Source organism: Myotis davidii, unplaced genomic scaffold (assembly GCF_000327345.1).
Source record: "Myotis davidii unplaced genomic scaffold, ASM32734v1 scaffold362, whole genome shotgun sequence".
In the NCBI taxonomy this organism is placed as follows: domain Eukaryota; kingdom Metazoa; phylum Chordata; class Mammalia; order Chiroptera; family Vespertilionidae; genus Myotis; species Myotis davidii.
In genome coordinates, this window is record NW_006297152.1 from 4,662,080 (window position 1) to 4,686,828 (window position 24,749).

Below are 24,749 nucleotides of genomic sequence, written 5' to 3' on the forward strand. Positions count from 1 at the left end.
GAGGAGGGTGTCGTTGGGATGCCACATTTTCAGCAGAGGTCTATTTCCTACAGTTGGTGGTGCTGACAACATTGGTTTTATGTGGCTCTCTATTTCTGTGTTCTATTTTGAAATTAAAAACTTTTTCAAAAAGTGACTCCTCTTTTAACTCTGAAGCTGCGATTCCTTCTCCCCACCTCAGCAGCAAAGAACCCCCTTGAAAACCGAGATTGGAATGTGCCTGGCATTGCCTCTGCCCAGGTAGGAGTGATTGGCAGGATGCCAAAGAACTGCTCTCTTACTTGGGAGGAAATGAGAAGGAAGCCTTTACCCCTGGGGCCTCGCCACAGCCCTCTGCTCGCCACAATCTCAGACTGAGTGGAGGGGTGGAGAGAGGAGGACGGAGCTTTAGGTCTGGGCAGTGTCTCCACAGGAACGTCCTACCGCAGCAGCTGAGGGTGGGTCTCTCTCTCGGGGCCACCTGCCCAAGCTTGGCGTGGGGCCTGCGTGCTCTCACATCTCCCCCGTTCATGTGTGTGCATGCCGCCACCGTGCCATCTGTGGGCGGCTCCTTTTCTGCACACGATGGTTAACTACAGCCGTACACTGCGATATTCCCTCTACAAGAACTTTCCCAACGTGTTTAATTAGGTCAGGCCTTTCCTGGGAGCAAGATGAGTCATGTGACCTCGTCACTGCACACCACCTGGGAGCTGAGCACCTGGGACTCAGAGCCAGTTGGCAAGGGCCCTCACTGGGGCCCTGTGCCTCTACTGGGGTGCAAACGAAGAGGAGGAGCCACAGCCAACGCACGGAGTCCAGTGAGATCTGGGGGCTCAGTTGTATTTCTTTTTTTTTTCTTTTAAATATATTTTATTGGTTTTTTACAGAGAGGAAGGGAGAGGGATAGAGAGTTAGAAACATCGATGAGAGGGAAACATCGATCAGCTGCCTCCTGCACACCCGCTACTGGGGATGTGCCTGCAACTAAGGTACATGCCCTTGACCGGAATCGAACCTGGGACCCTTTAGTCCGTAGGCCGATGCTCTATCCACAGAGCCAAACCGGTTAGGGCTGTGTTTCTTTTTTAAGCTTTGTTTTTGAGGACAGAGGACAGGAAGAAGGTCATCAACATCTGTTAAGTGTCTCTTTCCCATAACTGCACTAGAGGATGATTTATGCTCGTGGCCAAGGGCCTCCCCCTGCTGTGTCCATAGGCCCGAGTTCACAAACCTATCACAGCGCTCCCCGGTGACAGCCGGCTTGCAGACACAGCGGCCTGAGTCGCAGGGCCCCGAGACGCCAGCTGGGTCACAGTCACACTTGGGGTCTCTGGGAAAGAAGAAAACAAAAGTGAGGGATGTATTTCCAACTTTACACATAAAGATCAAGTGCTCATCAGCCAATGTCACCGACTTGAGCGCATCTTTTCTCTTCAGTGAGGCTCTCTTGGCTCTCCCTGTCCATGCTCATGCCCTGCCGACCCTCTACGACTCATTTGTCTATGCCAGGGCTACTCCAGTGTGGTCTGGGTGGCAGCTGGTCCATGACCTGTTTGCTACCGACCCCTAAAGAGAGGAGGGGCTTTGTGCCAGAATGTAAGCCACACTCATCACTAAGCTGTCTAGTTTGGTTAACTGTTTGGTTCAGTTGATATTAAAAAAAAAAAGTTGTTTCTCTATTGTTTAATTCAATGATATCTGCTTTTATTATGACTAATTGCATCTATTTGCTATTTTAATTCATTTAGTTCTTTCTTTGGGTAACAATTTTATTGAGCTATAATTCACATGACATGTAATTCACCCATTTAATGTGTACAATTCAATAGTTTTTAGTAAATTCACAGAGTTGAACATCCATCACCACAATTTTAGAATATTTTCCTTACTCTGAAAAGAAGCCCTGTGCCCGTTAGCAATCCCCCTCCATTTCCTACCCAGCCCGAGGCAGCCACTAGTCAGCTTCCTGTCTCTTCTGCACATTTCCTATGAATGGAATCATACAATATGTGGCCTTTTGTGTCTGGCTTCTTTCACTTAGTATGTTTTCAAACTCCATCCATGTCATGCCATGTATCAGTACGAGGTTTATTGAGGGCTGAATAAAATCCTATCATGTGGAATACTCTATCTTGTTTATCCATTGAACATGTGTGTACTAGTTTCAGTGAAGATATATGTTTTCATATCTCTTGAGTGGAATTGCTGAGTTTGGCTGATTTTTTTTTTTTGGCAAGACTTTCTCAATAAAGTTCTTCATTATTTAATGTTGGCACAATCTCCTTATCTTGTGCAGACCAGGGCTTTGACTAGTGACTGGTCCCTGACAAAGTCAAAGCATGGGTCTCTGTCACTTGGTTTGGAACACAATTAAGTAGTTATCTCATGGATCCAAACCCAAGTGTCATCTGTACTCTGCTGATCTGCTCCTCCTCTGACTGCCCTATGATCCCATCCACATCCTGCCCAGACTTGAACTTGACTCCTTCTTCTCCCTTACATTCCTCATCCAACCAGCTGCCAAGTCCTGTCAGGCTTCCTGAAGATTTCTTTGCCAATCTTCACCTTTAACTCCCATGGTCTCCTCCCTGTCTTAATCCCTACACACTATGTATCTAGACCAGCGGTTCTCAACCTGTGGGTCTATGTTTCTAGACCAGCGGTTCTCAACTTGTGGGTTGCGACCCCTTTGGCGGTCAAACGACCCTTTCACGGGGGTCGCCTAAGACCATCCTGCATATCAGATATTTACATGACGATTCATAACAGCAGCAACGTTACAGTTATGGAGTAGCAACGAAAATAATTTTTTGGTTGGGTCACACCATGAGGAACTGTATTTAAAGGGCCAAAAGGTTGAGAACCACTGATCTAGACCCTTTGATGGACATTATACAACATCTACTGGCTGCTAAGCACTGGGGATACTAAGACATGGGAAAGGCCGCTGTTGTCTGGGAGTCTCAGGGACAGTAAAGCAGGTGGAGCTGTGGCCGAGCTGGAACACCCTCTATGTGCTGCCTCCTACAGGGCTGCAGCCGTGAACAAGACAGGGTCACAATGGGGCTCAGATTCTAGCGAGAGAGACAGGCAGACAAGCACATATAGAAAATGAGAGATTTGAAGTAGAATAACAGAGTCAGAGCACGGAGGAGTGGGGACTGGACAGGGAAGGCCTCTGTGAGGCGATGGATGTGGTGGGGATGGAGCCCCAGGAAGCTCTGTGTGGCTGGGGTGGGGGGTGGGGAAGGGCAGGTGCTCTAGGCCAAGGCCCAGGTCACATACACTTGGCTCCCCTGGGGGAGGGAAGGAAGGCTACTGCGCTAGAGTGCAGGGAGCCTGGGGGAGAGTGGTGAGAAGTCGGGGAGCCTATGACTGAGGTTGGAGCAGGGACTCGCACGGCCCTACTGGCTTTGATGAGAAGTCTGGATATTCTGAGTGGGAAAGGGAGCTAACAGAGGACTGCGACCAGGAAGTGATACGATCTACTTGTGTTTTAGGAGGGTTACGAAAAGGAGATTGGGCCCAGGAAGGGTCTCTGAAGATCATCGAAAAGGGGGCAGAGAGGCTGGAAGAGAACAATCTATGCAAAGGCCCAGGGGTAAGAGAACATGGGAGAGTGATGACTGGGGCAGACCAAGCATGGCTGGAGGGAGCTTCTCTATGGGCAAGGGGACACAAACCCTCCGCAGGCAGCCTTCGAACTAATGGCGCCCTTGCCAAGCTCCCCCTCCTCTAAGCCACCGCAGCGCCCTGCCCGCTCTCCATCTCTGCGGACTGGATATGTGATTTATAATGCATGCTCCACCTTCTTCCAGCAAAGAATGTGAGGAGGGACAGAAGCTGCTTCAAACTAATGAAGATTAAAGTTATGCACAAAAGTTCTCTACTCCAAGCTCATTTGGGTTGGAACAGGTCCCAGGTAGGAATTTGAAGATTCTTACGTCCATCGTTGTTCAGATAAAGGGGGCAACTGTCAGGGTGCAGAACGTGGGTTCCTGAGCCAAGACTCTGGGCTTGACTATTACATCCACCTTCCCCAGGAACATGGGGCAATTTATTTAACCTCTCGTGGAATCCATTTCTTATCTTTACCATGAGTATAATGGAAATCCCAGCTCCTTAAGGTTATTGTGAGGGTGGAGATAACCCACATGAAGTTCCCAAAGCAGTGCTTGGCACACAGTAGGTGCTCAGGGACTGTAAGTGGTCACAAGGGTTAACATAATTGTCATTATTCATGGCAGAGGCAGCACTGGTGGGCAGGGTACTTACATTAGCCTTTGGTCTTGGGTGCACCCGGCATCAGTGAGTGTGTGGAAGCCTGGCAGACATCGGTCACACCTGTCTCCTGTCACACCTGGCTTACAGCTGCACCGTCCGGAGTTGTCACAGCGAGCGCTAAGAGAGCCTGTAACCGACAAGGTAGGGGGAAGGAAAGAAGAGGAGGAAATAGGTAATTTATATGCTGGTAGAGAGCACTCTGGGGGACAATAAATATTATGAAATAATCACCACCTGCTCCCTCTAGCAATTCCCACATCGTCTGAGTTTGCATCTGCCCCCCAGGGAGAGTTTTAACAGCAAAGGATGTCTTCTCCCGGGAAATGAGTGGAAATTACTCCTGAAAGTGTTTTAGTACATCTATCTGTCTCCTTTCAACATGAAGTAGTGTGTAAGCCATTGCTTTTTAAAAGAAGTTTGTCAGATCCTCAAGATCTCCAGAAGGAGGACATTTGTGAATGGGCATGGCCTCCTGGAGCAAGTGGGCATGAGGAAGTGAGCCACATTCTCCCCTATTTCTGGCAGGCAAAGCCGTCTTTGAAGGGTGTTTGAATGGTGTGATTTTTTTTTTAAAAGGACAAAAAGGCCTTTTAACCAAAAATATCTCTACCAACCCGGAGGGGCAGAAATTCTTGTCGTTGGAGCATCACTCCTTGAGAGGAATGGAGGACGTATGCCTCTTACCCAGTTTAGTGCACGAGAGTCCTTGCCCGGTGATTAACTTTTTATAGACATGCTCTTCCTTGTAAATGAGTCCTCTCAGAGGAAGCGGTGATGAAAGACAAGGGGTGCTCAGGATAACGAGACGTGCCACTCCATCACCTCCGGAACCCATCACCTCGCCTTCTGCCACCCGAGTTCACCTGGACCCCGCCTCTCATCCTGGCCTCCCTACACTCCAGCGTCTATACAGAAGTCAGAGTGCTCTTTCTAGAATGGAACTCAGATGATATTATTTGTCTAAGTTCTCCGGTGGCTTCCCACTACCAGCAGGATAAAATGCAAACTCTGTACCGTGGCCTGCAAGACGAACCCTCTCTTACCTCATCTCCTACCCGCCTTCCCTAAGTTCCAGCACCCAGCTCTCCACACTGTTCCTAGACGGTGCTAAACTGCTTCCCTCCTCGGGGCATTTGCACTTGCTGCTCCCTCAGCCTGGAATGCTGTTGCCCCAGAACTTCCCTAAGTTGGCCCATTCTCAGCACTCAGGTCTTGATTAAATATGACTTCCCTAGAGAAATCTCCTCTGACCCTCATATCTAAAATATCCATCCCACCCCTACTCCGGTCCTTAGCCCTGCTTACTTATGATGAGTTAGCTCATGTTCTCGGCTGCGTCTCCAGCACCCAGCACAGTGCCTAACACAGAGAAGGGGCCCCGAAATTCGCTGAAGCGATGCACATATGCCAAGAAAGAGACAGGGCTGTTGTGAAAGCACGTAGGAGGGAGCCAAACAATGAGGTGGAAACTGGCTAGCGGTATGCCTCACCTACTTTAAAATGTTTCTGTGGCTGGTAGAACTGTAAAATCATCTGTGTAGCTCCACTGTGATAATTAGGGTATCCATTCTCTACCCAGCCAACCGAACACTAACCAGTTGCTCCTTTAGAAAAAATAAAATCTGTTATCCTTCTATGAACATTTAATTCACTAGTAGTTACAATTCAAATCAATAAAGACATTGGCTCCGTACCCATATAGAGGCTTTTATGCCACATATGGAACATGAAATAAATTAGCGGCATTCAGAGTTAGAGTCTATGAAAGACTCTATGTCAATTTTGGAAGATTTGGGGGACCTCAGTCATAATAGTCTAAAGTGCATTTTTGAGCACCCATGACATGCAAGACACCAACTTAGGCACTTTATATATATCAGCTCATGCTAGCTACCAGTGAATTGAATGCCAACAGAAGGATAAAAGGTCCATTCAGGGGTAACAGGGAACTATCAGACCTGCGGTTTAGAAAGACAACTCTAGAGCAATCTGCAGGGAGGCTTGGGAAGGGAAAGACCAGCAGGCTCCCATGAAAGGAATCCGCCATGACGTGATGGCCTGGAGGAGAGGGGTCTGGGGAGGAGAAGAGGAAGGAAACCTGGGAGAGTCACTGTGGATGTAGAAGGAACAGACTTTGGGGACACGGGTAATGGGGGGTGGTGGGGGACAGGGATCACATGGGTGGCACCAAGGTCTTGGAGGGCACACCGAGATGGAATGGGATGCTATTTACCAAAGAGAAGGGAAAGGAAGAGCAGGATCTGGGGTTGAATCATCCAGAGGAGATCGGGAGTTTAGTTCAGACATAGGAAACTTGAGTTTCTAGTGGCCTATCAGGTGGGAATGTAATTCTGGAACTCACGAAAGAGGCTGGAGATGAAGTTCACAGCCAAACAAGGAAGCATGAGCTCACTCTGGGAGCAGACAGAGAGAGCTGAGTAAGTGCCCAGCTTAGAAATGGAGCCCCATGGATTAAGGAAAGAGGTGACCAGAGAGGGGGAAAGTCTCAGGGAAGAGGCAGGCCAGGAAGGGGAGTTTTGAAGGAGAGTTAAAGGAGGAGGAGGGTGGGATAGTTTTCAGGATCTAAGGCCGAGAACGTTTTACAAGACGAGAATGAAGAGAGGTTGTTGGGCTTGACAGTTAGAGACAGCCATGCTCACTGCTCTACCAACAGTAAACAGAGCTAAAAAACAAATAAAATTATACTCTAATAAGGAACATTCAACAGAAGAAATATCTCTTTAATATAATTGAGTTTTGTTTTTGTTTTTAACACAAATGGGTGCTGATCTGGGACTCAGAAACATAATTTTTCCCATTCAAATGAATGGAACTTATGCTTCTGACTTCGGAAAGCTCCTTCCACAGTTTTTCAGAAATGAATTAAACTTATAGGATGAAGAAGACTGTACTTTGCTTTTGGGTTTGACCCAAATAACCCCCAAATGGTACTCTATAAAAAATACCTTTCTGAGGGTTATTAACAGTCACCTCATAAAAATAGGCACTCTGTGTTCCAAAGAGTTTGGGAAATAGTACAGACTAAATCTTGCAGAGATTTACAACATAATACATTCAGTAGGCATAAAGCTTAACTTTTTAATGCCAGTGTTTCCAAACATTATTTGACATTCTTACAGGCAACACCTATTATTATCTGGAGGAACGCAGTGTTCCTTGGGACATTATCTATAGAACACAGCTCTAGACGCTGGGGGGTCATGAAAAGAGCCCAGGCTTTGAAGTCCAACAGATCTCACTTCAAATACCAGCTCTGCCACTTATTTGCTTGTGTCCTTGGGCAAACTGCTCATTCATCACTTCTTTGAAGAGGGGAAACAACTTGCACCTTGGAGAGCTGTCCTAAGACTTTGAACTGAAATACGTAAAGTGCCTAATTCAGTACCTGATGCATAGTAGGTGCGCAAGAATTGTAGTTTATACATTATCTCTAGGCCTCCTTCAAGCCTTACCAAGTACACAGGCTCCTACCATGAACAGGACGACTTTATTTCATGTTCCAAAACGTCCAAAGTGATAGTACTGGCTTTCCAAAGTGTCTCATCAACATAAAAGCACCCGTCCCAGTTCCTACATCAAGAGCTACTCTCAGGGGCCGTGAACAACTGGGTTTCAAGCACAGATGCGAAAAGTTTCCTGTTGCAAGTCTGTGTCCCAATAAGCACTTTCAGAACTTATGAACATATAGTCTACATGCATCTGAGGACTCAGGAAGGTATTCTAAAAGGATTATCAGTTATCAATGATCAATTATACCCTCTCGGTTTAAAATTTAAAATTTAAACCAAGAGGGTATAATTCCTCTTGAGAACCCAATGGCTGTAAGTATACACTTGCATTTAAAAATAACACGACTATTATGGAATAATTCTATATAATAATAATTAAGTAATTATCATTTAAGACATGTTTTAAATAATAACTCAAATGTTAGAGACTGAGTAACCCACTGTCAGGTTCATAGATATGTAAAAAAAATTGTAAAATTAAGAGAACAAATCTAATGTCATTGATGTCCACACAGATCTCAAGGATTTAGGTGTCATGGGAGGACATGCACACACAGTGAATTTCAAAATATTTGCAAAAAGGGTATCTGGGCTTATATTTGTGGTTATAAGAATTAAAGACAATAGCCTGACTGCTGAGCCCACAAAGTCATCACATAAAAATAAGTCTAGTTGCTCTGATTATGAGAAACTGATGTGAAGTCCAAATCTGTGACCAGCCGAGGGATTACGCATACTGTTGGCTTCCTTTGCCACACATGGGATGAGAGCATTATTAGGGAACGTGTAGTCTCCTACATTTGAAATTGAATAGACAACAAGGTCCCCTGTGAAGGTCTTATTTGAAAGTGAAAAATATCCTTTGATTAAGAGGCTGAGAAATCACTTTGGGAATTAATCTTGTGACTCTGGTTTAGTCATCTGTGCAGCTCAGGCCCTTCAGTTTCTTCATGTTTTTAATGCGGGGTGGAGCGTGTTAATACACACATAAAGAACACAGAGTATGAGAAAGTGTTCTGGAAAAATAGAAAGCATTACCCAGATCTTAGGAAATAATATGCATGATTTTTTTTACTGGACCTCTAATTATCTGCTGTTGATATTTTGATATTTTTCTTTCACACAGAGGGAGTAAAAGGGAATAGTTCCTGATCAGAACACCTGGGTTACAACTTTAGCTCTTGTAATCACTTGCTGGGAAATGTTAGGCCATGAATTAATTCTTCTAGGTCTCAGCTTCCCCACTGCTAAAAATATCTGAAAAATTTACTGTCGATTTCAGGATGTTAATAAAATATTTACAAATTGCTTTATTAAGGCTTCTTTCTAGGCTGGCATGTAATTGATTGGGACCCTGACCTCTGACCTAAAAGGGAAAACAATGACATTACATATTGAGTTGTCGAGCATGTGCTTAACATCATTTTATCCTCACACGATCCTGTGTTGTAAACAGCATGATCACCCTGTTACAGATGAGGACACTGGGGGCAGCGAGAGCTTAAGGGGCACGCCCAGAGGGACACATAGTAGTGGCAGTGCCAGGATTTGAACCCAGGCTGCCCGACTCCAAAACCCACCACTATACTGTACATTACGACCTTTGATGTCAGCACACCTGGGGCTGGAACCCACATAGCTCTACAACCTTCTACAAGTTTCATCTCCTCTCTCTCTAAGCCTCTGCTACTTCATTTGTAAAATGGAAATAATAATAGCATCCTCTTCATAAGGTGATTTGTGGGGATTAGATTAATTATTGCATGAAAGCACCTAGAAAAGTGCCTGGTACAGAGAAAGCGAGTAATGCATGCTAGCTATCGTACAAGATGTAAGTTACTGCTGGGCTCCACCTTCTACCAGGCTGATCACCCTTAGTCTGGGATAGCTGTTCCCCAAAAGAAAGAGTCAGGCTTGTTGTGGCTGGATGGGCAATGGATTGCCAGTCCTTCGTCACCATCTCTCTGAGCGCAGCAGCAGCAGAGACGTACTTTGGGACTATAACCTTGTCCTCAGGCCAGGCTTTCCAGCTGAGCCAATTACATTTCTAATTACACTCTCACCAATCTTTTTGCTGGGATGACCCAAGTCTAGTGACTCACAGTGAAGCTGCATAACCTAAGGGGATGTGGGCTCTTCAGAGAGGTGAAATGCCCATTCAAATGGAATAACTTTTTTTAGGTTTTCTTGATGAAATCCCTTGATTCACAGGGAGAACTGCTAAATCCAGAAGATTCTGGATGCTGATTCTCCACCACCAAACTGAGCAAACCTGACTCAAACCACATCAAGAGGGCAACTCTGGTGACTGCGAAGTGGTTGCTGGGATATGGGTCTGTGTCATGACAGGGTCACCCCAGTTTCCTATGAGGCTCCCCAATACACTCTATCAGCAACTACTATTTTCAGATGCGTTGAGCTGCTGCTATGAATTGGTCCCAGGCAGCTACACTGAGTCACTGCCACGTATTAGGCCACAGCCTTTAGGTGGCTTCATATTTGTCATGTTATCCTACTAAACACTTTCTAACCAAGAAGTGAAGCAGACACCGCCAAGATAACAGACAAGAAGGTCAATGAAAAAGAAAAACTCAACTTATTTAGCAGAACTACCTGTCTCTCTCTCTTTATTTTTACTAGCTTGTCTTACTGTCTGCCCACAATGAATCCAGTGCATCGTGTGCATCTGTGCACAAAACTCCCTACAGTTCCGTGAATATACTGGTAGCTCCAGGTGATATGTTCAGCAAGATAACAATAAAGAGCCTGCCTATGAACCAGCCACCCTGTTAGGTGCTTCCTATTTGTTAACTCTATTTTTTCTTGTTAACAACCCTTTGAAAGCCTATTTATTTGTCCGTCTTTTCTATCGGTACCATTTTATATCGCTAGCACCTAGCATAGCACCAGAAACAGACCTTTCTAATCCTTTAGTTTTTTAGAGGCTGGGCAAAGGGATGGTTGCAGATATGAGAAGCTATCACTGGAAGAGTGTGAGCTTCCTTCGTCCAGGGGTCAAAGACGGTCGTCTGCCAGGACAAGTAATCGTGGGCCTCTTGGTTCTAGAATTCAACTCAATGCGCCCTAAAGACACCAGCTCATTCCTACAATTCAGACTTCAGAAAAACATATTTCTTTTCAGATTAAAATTGACAAACAACAACAACAACAAAAACAGTGTCTGGTTAGATTCCCAGTTGTTCTAGAAGTTGAACACCTCTCTCTTGGCCTGTTGGCTTCTCCCTTCAACACACTCTCCCTCCCTCCCTCATTGCCATCCTCCCCTTCTCCATCTCCCTCTTTGTCCCTTTCGCCCAGCTACCTTTGGAGTTACAGTTGCAGGGTAAACAGCGGTCTCTCTCTCTCTGCCTGTAGAATCCTTCCTTGCACCGCTCACAGTGAATGCCACCGGTGTTGTCATTGCAGTTGAGGCAGCGGAATCCATGCCCTGTCTGCCTGTGAAGTTCTGGATCAAAGACACATTGCTGGGACTTCCCATTGCAGTCACAGACTGGGGATCAGGAAAGAAAAACATCGTTAGCTAAAAGCACGGAGACAATTCTCCCAGGTGCTGTTTTATTAATATAAGTTATGCACGGGGTCTACAGCTGAGTCCAACTACTTGATGGAGTAAGAGGAGGAAGTGAAAGGAGCCGGGTAAGGACTGTGAGAGTTCTCGCTCATCTAAGGGAAGGAGCAGGTACGCAGTGCTGGTGGGGTGTTGCCTGGGAGAACATGAGTCCAGGGTTACCCACCTGTCCATTTCCTCAAAAGTCTTACGTGTTTTTATGTGAAAATTTCTGAATTCAATATTTGCAAGAAGTTCGTTTTTAAAACCCCATGTAACCCTATAGGAGAAGTGTATGGGCTGAAGACCTGGGGACTGCCAGCATGTGCGCAGTGGCACAGCTAACAGCTGGTAGCGTCATCTATTCAAGACACACAACACAACATCTGTTCCTCCAGTGATGGTCCATGCTAAGGAGCTAATGACTGTCTGGACGGGTATCTCCTGCCCCACTCACTGTGCCTGGCATGTGCCTTCCAAAGCCAAGTATCAAAGAGAACCATAGCCCCATGAAGAATAACCTTTCCCAAGAGTCTGGGGTAGTTTACCCCATGGATAGTCCAGAGACGCACAGAGTGACATCTCCATGTGGGACCTACACAGCCGATGAGGGAACACGTGGAAATACTTAGCATAGTACGTGGCACAGAGCGGATGCTAAAAAATGTTTCATCACCACGTAGAAGAGAAAGATGATGAGCCTTGAGGTTAAAAGAATTGGATCAAATACTAGTTCTGCTGGTTTCTGGGGCAAATTACTTGAGCTCTCTGAATCCTGGCTCTTGTCTTATAAATGTACACGCATTACCTGCCTCCCTGGGCTGGTGAGAGGGTCCCACCGAGAAGAGAATATCTAGTCCTTCGCCTACACTATTGTATCCCTCCCTCCCATGGGACAGGCACTGCCTTAGATGGGAAAAGTGCAGCTCTGAAAGGGTAAGTCATTTGCCCCAGGGGAGAGCTGGAATTTGAACCCGTCTGATGCCAAAACTCACTTTCTTTTCGCCAGGCACACTGTGTCTATGGGTCATGCAATCCTACTGAGAGCCTGTTTCTAGAGGTGCCTAGGGCCATGACTTACCCAGAGCACTGATAACAACTTCAACAAATATGCCAAGATGTACGGAGCAGCTGCCCTTGCAAGCCAAGTCAGGCTCTGAAGACACAAAGGTGACTCCGCAAATCTTAGGAGCTTCCTAAGCAACTCCCTTACCACAGCTCCTAGAACCCTCATGCTACTTTGGATGCCATCTAATCTAGGGCAAGTCAACTAACATCAAACCAGAGCCCGCTCTATTTCCAGGACTTTAAGTGCATCGGCTTACAACAGCACTTTAACCTGAGTCTTACTAGCCCCATTGCACAGAAGAAACAGATGTTTAGAGGGAGTAGGTGTCTTGCTCAAAATCAGACAGCTACATGGGCTAAGATAAATGTGCTCCCAGGCCTGCCCAACCACAAAGCCCTTACCTTTCCACTGGACTCCCACTTCCCGAGAATCTGGTTTACTACTGAATGTAGGCATTCTTTTTATAAATTCAATTCCTTCTTGAATCCTCTCTAATCTAGTACAATCTCCTGTTCTTCCTTAGACAGTACTGGTTGTTATAAATTATTTTTATAGAGTCTTAAATCTGTCTCTCTCCCTGTAATTTTTACCATGTATTCTTGTTCTTCCTTGGAAAATCTCACACACACACACACACACACACACACACCCCTGCTCTCTTTTTCATTTATCTATTCACCAGACATTTATTTAGACATTGTTCTATAAGGCACTGCATCAGCCAAGCCTTTGAATATCTTAAGGCTAGAGGCCCAGTGCACAAAATACATGCACTCGGGGCGGGGGTGGGGGGTCCCTCAGCCTGGCCTGTGCCCTATTGTAGTCCGGGAGCCCTCGGGGGATGTCCGACTGCTGGCTTAGGTCTGCTCCCTGGGAGAGGCTCCTGCCAACACCGCAGCACTCGCCAGCCATGAGCCTAGGCCCTAGCTTCTAGCTGAGTGGTAGTCTCCCTATGAGAGTGCACTGACCACCTGGGGGTAACTCCGGCATTGAGCATCTGCCCCCTGGTTGTCAGTGCGTGTCATAGTGACCGGTCATTCCACCATTTGGTCAATTTGCATATTAGTCTTTTATTATATAGGATAGTAGCTATAGCATCTCCCTCCATCTTTTTTCCTTCAGGTTAAGCTGGAAGGCTGTCATCTCCAAGACCTCCAACCGCACTGACCACCAGGGGGTAACTCCGGCATTGAGCATCTGCTCCCTGGTTGTCAGTGCGTGTCATAGAGACCGGTCATTCCACCATTTGGTCAATTTGCATATTAGTCTTTTATTATATAGGATAGTAGCTATAGCATCTCCCTCCATCTTTTTTCCTTCAGGTTAAGCTGGAAGGCTGTCATCTCCAAGACCTCCAACATTTCCCATGTGATGATTTCTAGATCCTTCTTGACTACCTGTCTAAGAACAAACTCTAATTTTCAATATGTTTGTTTAAATCACCAGATTTATTACAGTACGTCAAGTGTGGTTTGAACAGCTCTGCTTCCAACAAGACCAGGTATTACAATTCCATGGTTGCAGCCTAACATTTCATTAAACTTAGAGCCTATTAAGTTTGTGCCCAAGTCAAGTTCCCAGGGCTTTTCACAGAGCTGGTGGCCAAGGCGAATCTCTCCCAGTGAGTGCTTGTGTAACTGATGTTTTGGATCTCAAACAGATGTGCCACGCAGCTGTCATGTGCTGTGAAATTTCTACTGTGTACATCGTCAGGCACATACAAGAGCTACATTCATCAGCCAATGATCCTTGTGTGGTTACTCAGCTGGGTCATAAGCAGCCAATGCCCTCTGTGCCCTGGATGCCTTTGGCAAGGAGTCTCAGTATAATTACAAACTTTTCATTGTGCCTTTCTTACTCAGAACAAACTTTTTGCTGGTGATAGTTAACTTCATAAAGGCAGCTCAGGATATATTTAATTTAGAGCAATATTTAAAAAATAGACAACCTTGTCATTATTATTATTATTATTGTTATTATTTTTTTTACCACCTCTCTCTCCTTCTGTCCAAGCTCTATTCTGAAAGAACTATGTTCTTCCTTTAAAGTCACAGTCATCCTTAGAGCTGCATTACAGTTCCAGCAAGGGAGGTCTCCAACCAGCATCTCTACTCTGGAACTTGCCCATTAGGTTATAAACCTATTGTCAATCTACCTTCCTCTCTGTCACATGGGTTTCCATCAAACCCCAAGGTCATACTGGCTGGAGTGAAAGAACCTATGGGCCTCATGTCCGGGGAGTGCATTGGCCTCCTGTGTCTGCATTACGAGGTAATCCCATGAAGACACTCTCTCCACCCTTGTCTGCAGGACTTTGAAGTTACACCAAACCACACTGAGCTCAACACTTAGCTGCACTGCACTTAGCTCAATATTGAGTCTTCCGAACACTCACATCCAGAGAATGAGGGGAGGGAGTTTGCCCTTTTGCATGGAATGACCCCTTTTGTCACTGATGCATTTGCAACATGCCCTCTCTCAAATCATCTCCCAAATTTAGACTAACTTTCCAAACACCAATTATTACTCAATCTTACTACTGAGAAAAAAATCTTTATGCTTCCAATTTCAGATTATTTCTGCAACTGAGCTGAACAGAATGGACCTCATACAGCTTGTGCCTGGTCTGTCTTATTCTGCAACCAACTTCTGCCCAGCCACTACCATGGGCACACCACTGGTTGCCAAAGGGCAATGCCAGGCTAGGAAAAAGGTGACAGAGAGCAGAGGGGATTCTGCCGAAAGGGCTAAAGGGAGAAGCTGTACATCCCCCCAGCCAATCCTGTCACACAGAAACGACGCCCCCTGTAGAGGGCATTTCCGCTTACGTTCTTAAAGAAGAGAGAAATTTCGCTTTATGCCTGAAATGTACTGATTTTTCAATATTGGCAGAAATATTTTTTTAAATTTATTTTTGAAATGAAGCGGGGCAAATATCTTCACTTGATTCTGCTCTTCAAACAGGCCGAAAGCACTCTCATGCTGTAGGAAAGGAAAAATGAAGCCCTGGTATCTGGCTCAGGGTCTGTATTTGTAGTGTCTGTTTCATGCTTTTCAATGAACAAATGAATGAATGTTTTTCTTAAACTTCAGGAAATTCCTAGATGTGTTTCTACCATTCAAAGGACCCCACGTGTTCCCACATGTCTGGCTGTGCCGAAAAAATACAAATACCGACATTTAGCAGACACTCTCTTCCCCGTTCCTGGAGGGGATGCTTTCTCCACAGAAGCCCTGTCTAGGAAATAGCATTTTTTTTAATAACCTATAATACAATGACTTATTTAGATTAATAGAACTAAATACAAGGCTAGACTACATTTCAAACAAGAGGACATTCTAAAAAGTATTTTAGTATACTTCCCTTCCTCTATGCTTAGTCTTGTTCACCTTTATGCCCAGAATGTTCTCATTTTCATTTTGTAATGTATTTGATATTTTTCCAAATTCTGGGCCAGCAGCAAATTTCATGACTATGTTCTCTAGTTTTCATCAAGGAGCCTTGATACAAAAGCAAGTGATGGAAGTGTAAAGATAAAGGTCTTGGACATTCCTCTTTTATCAATAGTCCATTCATTCTTCCATTCACTCAACAAATTGATATTAAGCTTCTACTATATGCCAGGCCCTGTTCTAGGCACAGGGGGAAGGGGGTATACAAAACCAATAGATGTTCCATGGGGCCTGGAGTTCTCATGCAAGTTGGAGGGAAAGAAAATAAATAAGAAATACAGAGAGAATCCTGAGAGTGATATTTGTTAAGGAGAGTTACAGAAAACAGTGAAGGAAAATAAAAATTAAGGAGTGGGTAAGGTGCTTAAGGAAGGAAGGGTTGAAAAGTGCCCTGTGCTGGTTTCCTATTTTATTTCTATTTTGATAGTGGTCTGTTCATGATCTTTGTCCATTTATCTAAAGGGCACCATAGGTTTTTTTTTTATTATAAATTATCCTGGCTTATTTACATAACAAAGGTAGCAAACTATTTGCTTGTCATGTTGTAGATTTTCTTTGTCCCTCCTGATAAATCCCTTTCTTAGGGAATGGACTGACTATTCTTGTGGGGGGGAAGGAGTGTGGGGGACACGGGAAGAGACTGGACAAAAATCGTGCACCTATGGATGAGGACAGTGGGTGGGGAGAGAGGGCGGAGGGTGGGGTGGGAACTGGGAGGAGGGGAGTTATGGGGGGAAAAGAGAAGAACAAATGTAATAATCTGAACAATAAAGATTTAATAAAAAAATAAAATAAAATAATAAATCCCTTTCTTGACAAAGTGCCTCATTGATAGATTTTGTTTTACTGATTCTTATTCTTTTCCCTCCTTCCTTCTTCTCTCCTTGGTCAATGAGCTATACACCTATTTCATTCATTTAATAAACATCACCTCATGCCTAACACTGAGGCTGCACTTGGTGCTTAGACACTGGGCCTTCGTGAAGAAGAAAGATTTCGAAAAGGGGAGTTGCCAATGGTTTATTTTGTCTAATATGATATTCTGTATATATTTACTTACTATCTATTGGGTTTTGTCAAACACCATCACATCATCCACATTTTCCTCATTTCACCATGGATCTGGGACCAGGCCTTAAGGCAGCGGTTCTCAACCTGTGGGTCACAATCCCTTTGGCGGTCGAACAACCCTTTCACGGGGGTCGCTTAAGGCCATCCTGCATATCAGATATTTACATTACGATTCATAACAGTAGCAACATTACAGTTATGAAGCAGCAACGAAAATAATTTTATGGTTGGGTCACCACATGAGGAACTGTATTTAAAGGGCCAGAAGGTGGAGAACCACTGCCTTAAGGTATCATTGTACCAGAAAATACAGAAACAAATCAGACAGGGACCCTGAACGGACCTGAAGCCTCACAAGCTCTAGGAATCAAGACAGGCAGGCCCTGCCCCTCTCTCCCTGACTATCATAGGCGCCAGGTCCCATCCATTTCTCCTATTCGTCTCTTCAGTTGTACTGCGCTCTTTCCAAACTAGGGGCCTCTCTTCAAGGTTGTGTCCCATCCTCTCTTTGTCCCCTCGCTCCAATGCCCAGAAATCCTTGTCTCTGTCGACCCGAGATCTCTCCACCAAGTTACCCCGAGCCCTCCATAAACACATCTAAAACCGAGTCATCTTACTCAGATTTGCACATATTTTTTCAGTCTAAAAGCGTGGGTGGTCATTGTGTCTGACTAAGCTGTATGCTCCCTCTTCGGCACGTAAGTATTTATTATGATAATAACTATCATAGCACCTGACCCTCAAGGTGCTTCTTAGCAAAGCCCGCCAGGCAGCCAGACACAGGCTGATCCGCCCCCCACCATGGCCCCACTCCCATCGCATCCCCAGACGCAGATCCAAGGAGCTGGAAACCCTGCGCCAGCAAGGAGCAAGGTGTGCGGAACCCCTCGGGCTCCCTTCATGCCACCGCCCTCTTTCCAGCACAGTTCCAACAGGTCGGGGCAGGAAGCGCGGGGGCAAAGGCTGTTTCCAAGCTGTATCCTTAGGAGAATGGAAGGAAACGGAAAATATTTCCTCGGGTTGCACTTGGGGCCAGGCCCTGGAATACTCAGCATCGATGGCTGCAGTTCATCCAGACCTCATTTTAAATTTTCCATAGGAAACGCTGCAAACAATTACAAGAAATTTTTCACAATTTGGCATACACCGCAGCGTTTGTGTTAAGCAGGTCCTCTTTCTTTTGTTCTACACTTAAAACACACGCTCTGCTATTCACCCAGGTGATCTCATTGCCATCTTCATGCAATTTAGGGAATCACCACGTTTTTAGTGCTCCCACAGTGACAACAAAATTAAAAATGCAAACTTCTTTCCAAACCCTGAGGATGTGGCTCCGCTGAGCTCTGCAACTTGATCTCATTCCTGATTCCCTCTCTTGTTCACTGGGCTCCAACACACAGAGCCTCACAGGACTCTGGGATGCACCAAGCTCTTCCTTGCCATCACCAGGCCCTTGTTGCTACTTCCTTTGCCTGGGGCTCTACCCTCTTCCACTCTCCTTAAACCCACAGGTCAACCAGAGTGATCTGTTTAAAGAGCATAAATCAGATTGTGTAGGGTCCCTGCTAATAACCCTTCAACAGCTTCTCCCTGCTCTGAATGCCCACAGGACTTCATCTCTACCTCTCTCCCAGCACTTACCACGTTCTCTCCCATGTCATCACTATTTGTGTCCATGACTTACTTCCCCTTTAGCATTTCACACGTTTGTGTCCCCACAAACAGTACCTAACACAGGGCTTGGGACAGTGATTGTTGGATGGATGGATGGATGGATGGATGGATAGAAGGGTAGATGGAAAAATGAATAGAAGGAGGGAAGAAGAAAGGAAGGAAGAAAGTCTGACTCTTAAAAATGCTAAACAAGAACTCAAACGTGCAGAAATCTCCCACGAGTCCAGGAACCCAATATGAAAATTTCTCAACACAATACACAGATTACATATATGGCATTCAGTGTAAAAAGCTAATGTTTCAACAACAACAAAATCCACAGTAAAATGGGAACAGGAAGACTTGTCAGAGGAACATGGTACTCTGAGGTAGGAGGAGTGTGGAATGTTCTTCCAGGTCGCTGCTTACACCACATGAACGGTTTCTGTGCCAGGGCTGCCTGCGAATCTGTGCGCTGTGAGCTCGGAGCTGCAAAGACCTTCTGCCTGTCGTCTCAAAGGGCAGCAAGCCGAGGGCTGCATGGGAGGCAGGGCAAGGCCGTGAGGCGGGCTGGAGACCATGAGATCAGTTTGCAGAGATCTGGCAGCCTTGGCAGGTAATGTACTTGGCTGGTGTGTGGGACTAGCTCACGAGCTAGGAATCTGAGTGTCATGTTTGAACTTGACGGTGTGCGCTGGTTGCTATTACGTAGAGCTTTGCTGCTCTCGCTTCCATTTCAGCTGCTTAGTGCGCACTTCTACTGATGCAGTTAAACAGCAGCGAGCGTATCAAACCAGTTACCTGTCATGGATGAGTCCGTGTAGAAACCATGTAGAGATGACATTCAATTCTCTTCCTTATTTAGAGGGGAGGTGTGTGCCCTGTGTTTCCTTTCTAGCGTTTTGTGCCCCTCATTCCCTTTCTGGGACATTGAGTCTTGTTCTCTCCTTTTGTGAGACTCTTCCCTGAAATATCATGACATCATATGCTGTCAGATTTCTTCTTGGCTTCTGACCTGTTGCCCCACCCCCACACAAGTCTGTGGGCTCCTTTCCTCACCCCAACTCTAAATGTTGCTGTTCCTCAAGGCTCAGCCCTGAACCTCCGTGACTCCTCACTCTAGAACAGGGGTGGGCAAACTTTTTGACTCGAGGGCCACAATGGCTTCTTAAACTGGACCGGAGAGCCGGAACAAAAGCATGGATGGAGTGTTTGTGTGAACTAATATAAATTCAAAGTAAACATCATTACATAAAAGGGTATGGTCTTTTTTTTTTTTTAGTTTTATTCATTTCAAATGGGCCGTAGTTTGCCCATGGCTGCTCTAGAATCTCTCACCCAAGCCGAGGCCTTCGGTAACCGTGACGGGTGTTGCCATACCAAGATTCTTCCCTGGCCCGGACTTCATTCTCAACCTGAGACCCTCATGCTCAGCCAACCACTTTACATTCCCAACTGGTTATCTCAAAAGCTCGTCACACAAAACACGTTTAAAAGCAAACGCACGGTTGTCAGGCCTCAAGTCAGAAAGCTGGGAGCTATCCTTATAGGTTCTCTATCTTTCTCACCTGCCCATACGCCAGTCACCACCTCATTTTATTGATTCGACCCACTAACTAGCTCAAGTCCATCCAAGTGCGCCTCCACTGTGACTACTCCAGACCAAACCCCAATCAGCCCTTGCCTGCCACAGCTTTCTGACGGCACTCCCTGCAACTTCTCTTGCCTCCATCCACTCAGTAGTCACTAAACCTTTTCAAAGTAGAAATTTTACCACTACCGCTCTGCTTGAAACTCCATGATGCCTCCCCTTTACATCTAGGGTAAAGACCAGAATTCCTTAGCATTGCCTACAGAGATGTCCGTGTTCTAAGCCTATATACGTTCCCAGCCTGATTTCCCGTAACACTTCCCACGGAGACATCTCTCTCTCTCCCATTCATTTCACTTACACTTCACTTTCTCTCTTTACTCCCTCTGCTTCTTTAAATTCTTGCTTTGTGAAGGAAAGCATCGTTGTGAGGAGAGGTGAGTTGGAACTAACAATCTTAACCACCCTTTTCTGTCTTGTTTGTTCAAAGAAGTTACACTAACAATGAAACATTAATTTATCTTATGGAATGTCATCCCCTTTCCTGCAGTCAAAGAACTGGCCTCATGTAAACTGACAATGCTTTTATGCTCAAATATAGCAACTGTCACCTCCATGTAAATAGCTCGATTGAAAATGGTGAGTGAAATTAAAGTTCAGAATAGTATTCACTTTTTAAAAGCTGACAAATGCCTATTTTCAGAACAAAAGCAATGACTGAAAGTGTCCTTAAATATTCATTACACCTGACATGAAGATAACATTACTAGTACATGTCAACTGTCATTGAAAAATTTAAATAAAGTAAAAATTTACAAAATCAAAGTCTCGAAATACTCAAGATGACAAGAGGCGTATTTTTATGATATTACACTTCCAGGTGCTGATGAAAATGCTCCTAAGCACTGTCTAGTTTTAAAACCTCCCCGCGTGAGATTTCTCTGTCCACGGTTTAAAATGGTTCTCAGTTTGGGTGAATATTTAAAACAACATCCGAACAGTCCTTTATTGAAACTGATCCTGAATTTCAGCTTTAATGTGTGACTATCTGCTTTAGTTTTATCTTTTTAAGGTTTGTCACAATATGTCCTCCAATCAGAATAAGAAAATGGAACTGGCACGAACCTCACTAGGAATTTTTTGACTGAATTCAGTTTTCACCGCCGCCTTCCCAACAACGCAGCCAGAGCCGCCAGCGCCATATCCTGCCTGATCCTTTTGTTCCCAGGACCCATCGCTGCCCAAGCAGGGTGAGTGAGGCTGCCAAGGGGAAGTGCCCTGAGAAGAGGGACAACAGAGGTCAGAGCTCTAATCATATGGGTCACTTTGAATGATAAAATGTGGGCCAAACTTTCCAACTCTGAATAGTCTAAAGTTACCGAGAGTCAAGGAAACTCAGATCACCATTTTCCTTTTGACAGATGGTGGCTTAAAAGGAGTCACCTATTTTCACCGAGTTTATAGCACTTCGTACTGCAACCCAGACTTGGAAAAGGCACAGGTGGACTTAGAGAACTCAGCCTAGGAACGATGACACCAGGAGACCACACCTGGAGATGTCTTCCCTAACTCCCCACCAGGGTTCCGGCAGCCAGTGGGGACAGGGAAACCCTGGCTGCCGGAAGCAGAGAGGTTGGGGACACTGATTTTTGTCTGCCTAGCAAAGGAGTTGAGGGCAGAGGAGGAGGCTGAGGGTTCGGGCTGAGTTCAACGGGAAAGGGAAGAGAAGAGTAGGACACGAGGTACAAGAGCCTCCCTTCTCTCACACCTGCGCCTTTAAGGCTTCATTCCAAGACAGCAGGTGTCGGCTATAGTAGAGACTCAGTTTGTGTTCATGGTAAGGATTCCATGTGTAGGTATTCATCCACCTACATGTAACCCCATGCATCTCTGACCACATAAATAGCAATTTCTGTATTTCTCCTGAGTTCATCTATAACAGTGGTTCTCAACCTTCCTAATGCTGCGACCCTTTAATACAGTTCCTTATGTTGTGGTGACCCCCAATTTCATTGTTACAAATTGAACATAATTAAAGCATAGTGATCAATCACAAAAACAATATGTAATTATATATGTGTTTTCCAATGGTCTTAGGCGACCCCTGTGAAAGGGTCGTTCGACCCCCCAAAGGGTCGCGACCCACAGGTTGAGAACCGCTGATCTATAAAGACAAGCATTCCAATACAGAAATCACATTTGATTGTGATTTTTAGGAAGCCTACTTAAGAAACATTTTCTACCTGGCCCAGCAAAAGGTGTCAGGTACCCCTTTACAAAGCAGCTGAAATAATGAAAATTAGAGAGTTCAGGGCAGGTAGAAGTGACACCAAAATGAGGACCAAAAGGAAAACAATCATGCATGAGGCATATCTATACATATAAAAGGCTAATATACAAAGTGTCCCCTTGGGAGTTCAACTGAGACCTGGAGTTCAATTGCTCGCTATGATGTGCGCTGACCACCAGGTGGCGGCACGAAATGAATGAAGCCCCAGGCCGGCAGCTGGAAGGCCCTGATCGGCCCTGACTGCCAGCCACGCCAAGGGAACCTATCCGTGCACGAATTTCGTACACCAGGCCTCTAGTGAATAAAGAAAAGCTTAGAAGGAAGTTCTGGAGTATACATTACATGTGGCATTTCAATCACCTAAATTTGTGTTTTGTTGGCTCCTTAAAAAAAGTTACCCAATAAGTCTCCATCTTTAAACCCTTCATTGCTTTTATAAACAATATATTCTTGCACATGGAGATTAGCCATAAATTTATTTTTATTTTTTTGCTATCACATCTCTTCACAAAGACACACATATTTAGGTGTAGGTGTGTGTGCTAACTATACACCACTATCGTTTCCAGTTTCGACCAAAAAAGCAGTGGTAATTCATGTACATTTACAATGTTGGGAAAATATGTGTGGAGTGCATTTATCACATCTTCCTTAATGATTCTTTTCCGAAAATAAACCCTTTTAAGAACAATAAATTAAAAATGTACTGCTTAAAGTCAGAAAATGAGTGAAATGGCCTTTCAGGAGCCCAACCATTTTTAGATCCATAACTAGAAGTAACAAATATTCCAAGGAGAGGTTGGACCGTGAAGCCTTCTCCAGGGAATGGAAGCCATATGTCCCGTGTCTCAGTCAGACAAATGTGCTACCTCCCCGCTGTCACTCCCCATGCCCAGTTGACTGTGACTGCCTCCCCCGTCTCCACGGATCTCAGTGAGTGAAGATCACCTCCTACCATGTCCAACCCCCTCGACGAGGCCAGAGCAGAAGCTTGGGTCGCTGTTGGAACCACTGCTGGCAAAGTGGACCAGTCTGTTTGAGATGAGAAACAATCTTTAAACAGTAGGGATCCCCTTTTACCAAAAGCAAACTGGGTAGTAATTTGAAACAGCAGTAAGCATGCGTAAAGATTACGGTGTCAATGTTCTAGCCGTAAACAGACATGGCCCAGAAAGACTCCAAAACTTATACCTCTGGACACAAATACGCATCAATAGATTCAAAATGTCAACAATCATTGAAGAAAAATGACTGATAAAACACTGAAAAGCTTATTGCTGTCCCTTAAACGTAAATTTTGAATTAATCAAAATTATATCTATTTTTCTGTCAGATCGGCAAAAAATATGTTTTTTTGGTGTGCCCTAGAATTTCAGTAATTAGTTTATGTGTGCCATGAAATTTTTAAAAAGTTTGAAAAATCACTGGCCTGGAAGCCTGAAGATGCCCAGGGGGTGAAATTAATGTATGTATATCTATACATATAGATATACTTATAGCCTTTGCTCACCTGAACTCCACCTGTCTTCCGATACGCAGAAGGGAGGACTCAGGCTCTTCTACTGATCAGTGTTGGAGGAAGAACCGTTTTTTTCCTCTCTCAAAATTGTGACATAAGAAGCACCCGTTTGTTGGGAAGGCACATACACAGACATACCGTCACCCACAGACACAGAAAAGATTTAGCTTTCGGCTTTGGATATGATGCAAATATTACATCATGTACCCGGGGGTTATATTAGAACACAGCCCAGTAATGATTCAGTAATCCACTAGGTCTAATTTGTGACTAAGTTAGAGTATTCCAGAATCTATGGGGCTCCTATAGATTGGTAATGGATGATTCAAGTCTTGTCCTGGCAAATTTCCCTAGGGGTGGGGAAGGGCGGGGGACAAAGCCGTACAGTTGAGCCACTAAGAAACTTAAATGGGGGTAGTGCACTCGGCGGTCCCAGATCTGCCTCTTGCTTCAACAGTGTTTGGACGGAACAGACCCAGGGACGCCCCTTCTCCCAGCCTCCGGCCACCCTCCTGTCTTATCCAGTCACCACTGTCAGTACCACCTCCTGGACCAGCCAACACACCGGCTTCTTCTCTACCTTAACCCCTTATCGCCGAACAACCATGAGCTCCCAAATCCGTCAGAATTATATCACCAACGTGGAGGCTGCGGTCAACCGCCTGGTCCCCCTCCCTCCCCCTGCCTCTGCGGGAGCCCACACCTACCTCTCTCTGGGCGGGATGGCGGAGGAGGGCTC

The 24,749-nt window shown here is 45.2% G+C and overlaps 1 protein-coding gene across 1 annotated transcript in view; it reads right to left on the minus strand.

Annotated features, from left to right (window-relative positions):
* LAMC2 (laminin subunit gamma 2) overlaps window positions 1-24,749 on the minus strand; it is a 55,918-nt gene that overhangs the window by 25,117 nt on the left and 6,052 nt on the right. The window contains exons 2-4 of the mRNA XM_006772963.2: window positions 11,119-11,307; window positions 4,258-4,393; window positions 1,214-1,312 (exon numbers count right to left, since the gene is read on the minus strand). Of these exons, the coding sequence (XP_006773026.1) occupies window positions 1,214-1,312; window positions 4,258-4,393; window positions 11,119-11,307 (424 nt within the window). The remainder of the gene's footprint in view (window positions 1-1,213; window positions 1,313-4,257; window positions 4,394-11,118; window positions 11,308-24,749) is intronic.